This window comes from Canis lupus, chromosome 26 (assembly GCF_003254725.2).
Source record: "Canis lupus dingo isolate Sandy chromosome 26, ASM325472v2, whole genome shotgun sequence".
NCBI classification, from domain to species: domain Eukaryota; kingdom Metazoa; phylum Chordata; class Mammalia; order Carnivora; family Canidae; genus Canis; species Canis lupus.
In genome coordinates, this window is record NC_064268.1 from 24,387,422 (window position 1) to 24,396,039 (window position 8,618).

The 8,618-nt window shown below is 51.9% G+C and overlaps 1 protein-coding gene across 1 annotated transcript; it reads right to left on the reverse strand.

The window, feature by feature from the left end:
- Positions 1-141: 141 nt before the first annotated feature.
- Positions 142-2,834, reverse strand: SELENOM (selenoprotein M). The gene is made up of 5 exons (XM_025474586.3): positions 2,625-2,834; positions 1,404-1,439; positions 997-1,031; positions 589-667; positions 142-495 (listed from the first exon to the last, which is right to left on the reverse strand). Exons 1-5 carry the CDS (start codon positions 2,742-2,744, stop codon positions 337-339), a joined length of 429 nt encoding a protein of 142 aa, XP_025330371.1. The 5' UTR covers positions 2,745-2,834; the 3' UTR covers positions 142-336.
- Positions 2,835-8,618: the final 5,784 nt, after the last annotated feature.

Here is an 8,618-nt window from a genome sequence, read left to right on the forward strand (position 1 = left end):
GGGGGGGGGCAGCTTGGCAAGGTGTGCAAAAATACCCACTCCAGCGGCTAAGCACTTGGGGATGCTGGTCTCTCGGGCATATGGGGGGGGGGGGGCTCCTGTTCCCCACCCTCCCGCAGCAAGGACGGAGTCGAGTCTCAGTTAAGGCGGAAGAGGATTTATTTAATCGAGCTGGGTATGGGAGAAAGGGGGGTTAGGAAGAACCCCCACCTCCATCTCTGCCGGCTCTGGGACGAGGCATCGGCCCTCAGCGAGGGAGACGCTCCCGGGACGCTGAGCGCTTCATTCTGTCCCCAGGGCTCAGGGGAGGAGGAGGCGGGCCCGCGTCCCCGGACCTTAAAGATCAGCGCGGTCCGGAGCGCCTTCTGCGGGCCTGGCGGGCGCCCGCAGGTACTCGGGGGGAACAGCTTCGTCGGGCGCCGCCTTGCGGTAGAAGCCGAGCTCCTGCACCAGCTCATTGATCTCCTCCCGGGTCATTTCGCTGAGTGGGATTCGCTGAAGCAGGAGGGGTGGGGTCAGCGCGCCCCGCCTCGCCTCGCCCCCCTCCCGCCCCCCGCCCCCACCCCGGCCTGGCTTCCGAGGCCTCACCTCCAGTTCTTCGTAGTGGTGGCCCAGGAGGACGAGCTCTGGGTCAGCCCCTGGGAGGTGTTTCATTACCAGGTTGTGACTGGAGTTGTTGTTAAGGTGGATAGTGGTGGCCTGAGGCAGGCGGGGTCTCCCACCTATGTACAGCAGGTGAGCAGCACCGCCCCTTTTGCCCAGGTAGGGCAGGGATCCCCATTTACACTCGAGGAAGTTGGAGTTCCTGTGTCTGTGGCAGTCATCACTAGTCAATCTCTCATGCCTACCACCTACGAATTCTCTGGACGGTCACTATCAATCAGTTCCACTTGTCAGATGAAAACCATGTGTCATCTCTATCTGTGAAGTTAAGTGGAAGGAGATTTTCCCAGATCCCCCACCCCTTCTTCCTCCCCTAGAACAGAAAAAGGATACTATAAAGGGATGTCCTGGGTGACAAAGGCCTTCACCTGGGGAAGAACCAGAGCATCAGACCCCAACTCCCTCCAGATACCAACGAGAAACTGAAGCCTGCTGAGGCCGCACACTCTTGACAGAGTCTGTAGGACTCTGTTACTCATCCTCCAAGAGGCTCAGTGGGGACAGAGCTGGAGACCCCTTCAAACTTACCTCCTTCAGAGGTGCTTGGGTCACTCAGTCTGTTAAGCAACTCTTGATGTCGGATCAAGTCATGATCTCAGGGTTGTGAGATCAAGCCTGGAGTCAGGCTTTAAGCGGGGTGTGGAGCCTGCTTGAGACTCTCTCCCCCTCTCCTTCTGCCCACCCCTACCCTCAACCTCCCTCTTTTAAAAAAACCAAAAAAACAACAATACAAAACTTACCTCCTTTAGGCGATTCAGCTGTCATCCCCCACAGGTCTGGAGGGGGACAAATTGGGTAGGTCAGGAGTCCTTCATACCTGCCCAACCACACTCTCAAGACCACTTCACCCTCCTCCCAGAGTTTGGTGGGGCTGTGAATTACCCCTGGAACAGCAGTCCCCAAGGTGTGGAGATGGAGGTCCCTTATGAGCAGAAGGGGGAACTCTGTACAGATAGGAAAACTGAGGCCTACAGAGATCAGGGAAAAGAGGAGCAAGACCTAAAAGGCACTTACCAGCCTTGGGGCTCTTGCCTGCCTACCTTACTGACTGTTGACTTACTCCCAATGCCCCCCCCCAAAAAAAATGATTATTCTACTTCTCTCAGGCAGTAGGGATCTGGGCCTGAACTTTGGCCCCTAGAACCTCAAGGTGGAGGCAGGCCAGAAGAGAACAGCTCATAATTGCCCGTGGAGACCCTGTTAGATACCTGCCATCTGGTCCCTACCTAGCCCCATGCAGAGCTGGGCCTCCATCTGGTGGCTTCCCCAACATGGGAGGGTGTGTGGGCCCAACCCGGCATTCCCAGAGGGGAAGGGCACCTCCCAGCAGAAGTCCAGACTCCAGGGCCACCTATTCTCGTCCTCCTCGCCTCCTCCCCGTCCTTCAGGCAGACAAAACTAAGGCCCATAGAGGATCTGTGATGATTCAAGTCACACAACCAAACGAGAACTCTGACGGGTAACTTTCCCACAGAGGAGGATGGGGACCTGCTGCGAGTGTTAGTAATGCAGTTGGCTTTTGCATGGTGGGGCAAGCGCCCAGAAAGTCTTCCCTCCGACCGCAAGGGAGAGACCAACCGGAACTGGGGTGGGGGAGGAATTCCAGGAAAAAGTGAAGTGATGGGAGGATGTAAAGTTAGGCTCCAGGGGGCAGGTTTGGAAGAGTCTTAGGCCAGGAGTAGAGTTAAAGGACAGGGCCAGCGTGTCTGGGGGGCCCGCTGTCCAGCCGGATGGGAAACTAGGGAGGAGTTCAGGCTTCCAGGCCGCAAGAGCGGTGGTGTCTCGGGCTTCCACGGTGGGTGCTGGGGCGTACTGAGGTTGGGGAGCGGGAGGGATGGTCCCGGCCCCGAGAAGGACGTGGGAGTCGGGAGGGTCCCGGGGCCAAAGTGAGCGGTGATGCCAAAGCTAAGAGGCCACAGGGTTGGGGCAGGGGTCCCTGAGCCAGGGACCAGCGCACTCACCTCTACCCGAGCGCGGGCCAGGCCGTGCAGACGGTTCCAGTCGGGCCGAAAGGTGGTGACGGCGGCCGCGAGTGCCGCGAGGAGCAGCAGCAGGGGCGGCGGAGGCAGCGGGAGGCGCATCGGGACCGAGGCGCAGACGATCGGGGAGCAGGAGGCGAGCCGCCTGGCCGCTGCGCCACGTCTGGGTCCACGGCTGGCCCCGCCCCGCCCCGCCCCGCCCCGCCGGGGCCCACGCCCCTCGAGGTCGGTGTCCGCCCAGGGCCGGCGCTGGGGCCTTCAGCTCTCTTCCGGAGAGGTTCGGAACCTTCTCCGGCTCAAGATCTTCTCTGGCCCCGAGGCCTTTATTTTTCTAGCCCCGAAAGAGTGTCCGCGCTCCTCCTGCGGACGGGAGCGCGGCCGCTGTGGCGGGATGCGGCCAGGTGGTGCCCACTCGCGCCGGTAGGGGGCGCGGGAGGGATGCGGACGGACACCGGAGTGCCTGGGCCGACCGCGAGGCTTGAAGAGGAAACTGAGGCTCGGATAATTCTTGTTTGTGCCTTTTCTTTGCTTGGTTGAAATTCCGATCTGGGTTTCAAATCCCTGGAACACACATTACGGAGGAATGTGGAATATTACGTACTCTGTAGGGGCTGGGAGAATAAGAGGGTTAATACACCTAAAGCCCTTTGGAACAGTACTGGGCACGGTTAGCTTTCAGGATTTCATTTCTTACCTCATAGAGGCCCCGTGAACTCCCTTTTGCAAGTTGAGAAACAGGCTCAGAAAGGTAGACGTTGTGGACGTGGGAACTGAACCTGAAACATCCCTGTGCTCATCTCATCAAACCAAAGATGGCTAGATAAGGACGCCACCTCCCCTCTTTAAGCCTGGGGCAGGTACGGCAAATTGATCACAGTGCTCTTTGTTGTTGAATCTGGACTGGGAATCAGAATCCCTCTCCACATCGAGCCAAAGCTGCATTACAGTTTTAATGGACTCTTAGGCATTTTTGCCCTCCTGGGCCTTTTCTCCCTATTAAACAAACATATGTATTAAAAATTGCATTTTACAACTGCTTTAATTTTTTTTTAAGTGAATATAATCCTGGCTGGATTCATTATTATATGTTTGGGGGTTTTCTTTCAATTTTAAAAGAAATTAATATTAAAGCATGTTCAGAACCTCTAAAAGTTATCATGGGACCTCAACACTAAGCCTAATGGATTAAGTCAGGTTTGCACAGAGCTCTTTGCTTATATCCTGCTACCTCACATTCATTGACTTGATTGTAAAGGTATAATAATAATGGGCTTAGAGTTGTTTATTTTTTCAAGATTTTATTTATTTATTTATTTATTTATTTATTTATTTATTTATGAGAGACAGAGGCAGAGAGGCAGAGACACAGACAGAGGGAGAGAAGCAGGCTCTCTGCACGAAACCTGATGCTGGACTCGATCCCAGGATCCTAGGATCACAACCTGAGCCAAAGGCAGAGACACTCAGCCACAGAGCCACCCAGGTGCCCAGAGTTGTTATTTAATACCCATTTTCTGTAACTACATTAGGGTACTGTAAATATAACTGGTTTTGTCCAGACTATTGACATATGTATTAAAAAAAAAAAAAAAAAAAACAGGGATCCCTGGGTGGCTCAGCGGTTTGGCACCTGCCTTTGGCCCAGGACCTGATCCTGGAGACCCGGAATCAAGTCCCGCATCGGGCTCCTGGCATGGAGCCTGCTTCTCCCTCCTACTGTGTTTCTGCCTCTCTCTGTCTATCATGAATAAATAAATAAATCTTTAAAAAAAAAAAAAACTCCACTGTTTATAATGGTGAAACTGGAGACACAACCTAAGTATGTCACCTCAGGGAATTAGTTAAATAAATGATGGTACCGCCCTAGGATAGAAAATCATGCAATTGTTTTAAACGATGCAGCATAGGGTTGAACAACATGGAGAATGTTCATGGTTATGGTATTGAAAAAAAATGTAAGCTGTAAAACAGTAATAGCTGTTTGGGAGTTCTGATGTTCTGGGCTGCAAATCACAGAAACCCAAAGTTAAACTGGCTTAAACAATAAAGAAAATCTGTTGGCTCAAACAACAAAAAAGTCAGCAAAAGGGTTTCAGGTGAGGCTTGATCTAGTTGATAAAGGCACCAAGACCTGATCTCTCTCCATTCTGCCTTCCATAGTGACAGCTTGTCATGAGGCCAATTACCTACACCGTGTCAAGATGGCTGTCAATAGTAACAAGGACCACAGACTTCATCATTTATATCTAGTGAAGGGGAAATGATCTTTTTTGGTAACCTTCTCAGGAAAGAAAGCAAGATTTCTTTTGCAAAAGTCTCTGTGTATCTCACTAGTCAATCCATTATCCAATCATGTGACTAGGGGAATGGAAATTGCTCATTGGTTTAACCAGTTGGGAGTCATTCCAGAAGCCTATCAAGGATATGGGCTGCAACAGATGTTGTAGCATCAACAGAGTAGCCAACCAATTTTATAAACTATAAAGATATAGATATATCTGCCTAGACCAAATAAAATCTGGAAGGAAACAACTCAAGAAGTAAAAATGGTCATCTCTTGGTAGACAAAATTATAGGGTGAATTTTTTCTCCTTTATATTTTTTTCTGTATTTTCTAAAATAACTACGTATTACCTAAATACAAACAGTAAACCTTGTTTACAAAAATAATGGGACAAATGTCATGGATTCCCTCAACCTTAGCCCATACCCCAGCAAGAGCCTCAGAGTGGCTGAAGCCAGAGGCCCCATGGAGCCTGTGGCTTTCCTGCTGACAGAGCCAAACCTCAGTGCCTCACGGGCCCACGTTGTTCACTGGACAGATGCCACCAAACCACTCTCATTGCATTAACCTAGATGCTGTGGCCTAGAGGGGCCACAGCCCGGGCTGCTGAGGGTTGACTAGCCAGCCAGTGGAACCAGTGGTAGAGACACTGGCCACAACAGTACCGGGAACATTCTGGCATCAGCTCCCATGGGAGGCTGAGGATGTCCCAGAACAGATCTTTGCTTGTAATCCATGCCCTTATGTGGCATTTTATAATCTAGGCTAGCAGGCTTCCTCAGATGGGGCTATGTTTGGGGTTTAGTCTGTAATGGGGTCAGGCTCAGGGTCAGGGTCAGTCCTTGGCTTAAAGCCAGATTTAGAACCGAGTCTGGAGCTGGAGTCAGATCAGGGCTCAGTCAATAATTGGGCTTGGACCTCAGTCTGTGACCAAAATCATAGCCCAATCTGCCACCAGTTTCAGGATTTAGTTAATGACTAAACTTGGAGTTCTCTAGACCTGGGGTTGGGGTTCAGTCTAAAATCAAGGGTTAGTCTGGACTGGGGTTAGAATTCAGTCTATGACTATGGCTCAGTCTTAGATGAGCATCAGGGCTCAATCTGGGTCCAGAATCAAGGTCTCAAGTTGGGATCAGCCATAGTCAGGCTTGGATCAGGCTCAGTCCATGGGTAGAGTCAGGGCTCCATCTAAGGCTACAGTGAGGGTATAGTATAGGGTCAATCTTGGCATGAGATCAGGGCTCAGTTAACACCAAAATTAGGGCTCAAATTGGATCTGGGATCAGGGCCAGGGTTTAATCTGGTGCTATGCTCTGTTCTGAGCTCCAGAAAAGCAATTTCTGGATACATGATACATACAGGGCAGGTTGGTAGGCAGGAAATGAGAGCCCCCAGGCAAGCTTCCATTCTTGCACTAAGCCTCCTCTTTCCTGCTGAAGCTGGTGTCCTAGAGCCTTCTAACCTACATGGCTCTGCTGCCCAAGATCCCCTCGCACCAGAATAAAAATAGCTGCTCACTTCAGAGCAGCTGACAGCGGGTGCTGGGCTGCCTGGGAGGAGGGGGAGCTGTCGAGAGGGAGGAGGGATGTCTGAGCTCAGCTCCAGCTGTGTGACCTTGGGAAAGTCACTCCTCTTTGAACCCATTTCCTGCAGGGCAGGATGGGAGGTGAGGATGACACCTGCCCCAGAGGGGGAAAATGAGGAGACAACGACATAACATGTGGTACTCAGTATCAATAAGGAACCCTGGAGTGAAGGGAGGAGAAATGTTCCTCTGTGCCCTGAATGCTTCCGCCTCAGGGAAGCCCTCCTGAATGCTTACCTCTTCTACCTCCCTACAGTACCCTGTGGCACACTCTACATCTCAAGAGATTTATCAGCTAGAGGCCCCAGTGTGACCTCCTTCACAGTGGGCCTGGGCCAGGTTGATCAGGGAGCCAAAGGAAGGAGGACAGACCCTTCTGTACCATTATTATTCTCAGGTGCCCCCAGGAGATGGCTCAAGGAAGAGGAGGAGGAGGAAAGAGAAGTCTCTCTCTCTTCCCTGTTTATGATGAATTTACTCTGAGCCAAAGGACATGAGGACACATACCCAGATTCTGCATCAGCCACAGCCTGGACTCCATTCTTTTGCCCCTGCTCCTCCCTCTGCTGCCCAGGGCATTTCTCTCTCCCTCTCTCTCCCTCTCCTCTTTTTTCCAATTTGGCAACACTGACTCTCCTTCGGAGGAGTTCAATGGTCACTTCTATGGGGGAGAATTATCCACTGTCTCCTTGGGAACCCCATGCTCTGTCCCCTACTGGCTGTGTAATCCCTAAAGCTCAGTTTCTTCCTCCATCGAATGGGGATTTCTTACCAACCTCCCAGGGTTACTATGGAGAGTAAGTAAGATAATTTGTCAATCATCAGCTCCCTCCTTTCCTATTCCTGACCTAAACAGCCTGAAGGGTAGTACTAAGAGTTTCCAAGAGGGGGGTTGGACCAGATGTACCTTCTGCCTCAGTACACCACCCCCTTACTCCCTGGAGTGAGGGAAAGGAGGGAAGCAGGAGGGGCCTTTGGAGACAGCCGTCTCCAGGGGGGCGGTTCTCCCTGGCAGCTGCCCCCAGCCTGCCACCCAGAGCCCCAGAGCCTGTTATCAACCTCCTTAGTCATCACACCAGGAGCTCAAATATAGCTCTTACCCTGCTCCCTTCTCAGCCAGGGTCCGCCCTCCACCCCCTTCCCCTGGCAAAGCCATGTCTGGGTCTCAGAGCTCCTGTCCCTTCCCCTCAAGGAACGAAACTAACACTGGGCCTCAGTTTCAGCATCCACCAAATGGGCAGGTTGGAGCAGATGATGATGCTGATGGCACTGGTGACGGTAACTCCAGAGCAGCTGCCCTCACCGAGAGCTTGCTTGTGCCAGGCTCTGTGCTAAACACTTCATATATGTCATCTTGTTGAACCTTCACAGCAACCTTAGGGGGTATCTACTGTTTTTATCTTCCTTACACAAATCAGGAATCTGAGTGACCTCCCCATGTAAGTCAGTGGCAGGGCCAGAAACAAAGTACTCTTGGGGGGACTGTCCCATGGGATCTGACTTCAGGGAGGGAAGATGATGGGAAATCCTGCGCTGCCAGCAGTGTGCAGGAACCCTCTGCACACTCATTTGCATGACATTTGCCTGGCTTCCAAAGGACAGCATGCCCCTGTCTGAGCTCTGGATGGCTGAACCCTACAACAGACCCTAGGAACTGGGATCTGTGCTCCCCCAACTAACTTCCAGGATTGCATTAGAGGCTAGTACTCAGGGGAGTTTCTCATCTACGTAATAGGAGTCAGAGCACTGGGGAGGGTGAGTCCAAATTTTCCTTCTCTCTCTGGGGACCTGAGTGCCACCACCATGTCCACTCTTACCTCCTCTGTCACCACCATCCCCACGTTCACCTACAGCTCCACCACCATCTCTTCCACCATCAACATAATATCCCTGCTGCTCCCCCACCCCCATCTCTCCTCCTCCGTTACTATCACCTTCATCACCATTACCACCATCCCTTCATTCTGCTATCTCGACCATCCCCAATATCTGTAATTTTGTCATCACCTCCACTACCTCCATTTATCTGAACCATCACCACCACCTCCATCATCAGTGTCACTCCTCCATTTCCATGATCATAATTACATAGGTCGTTATCTCCACT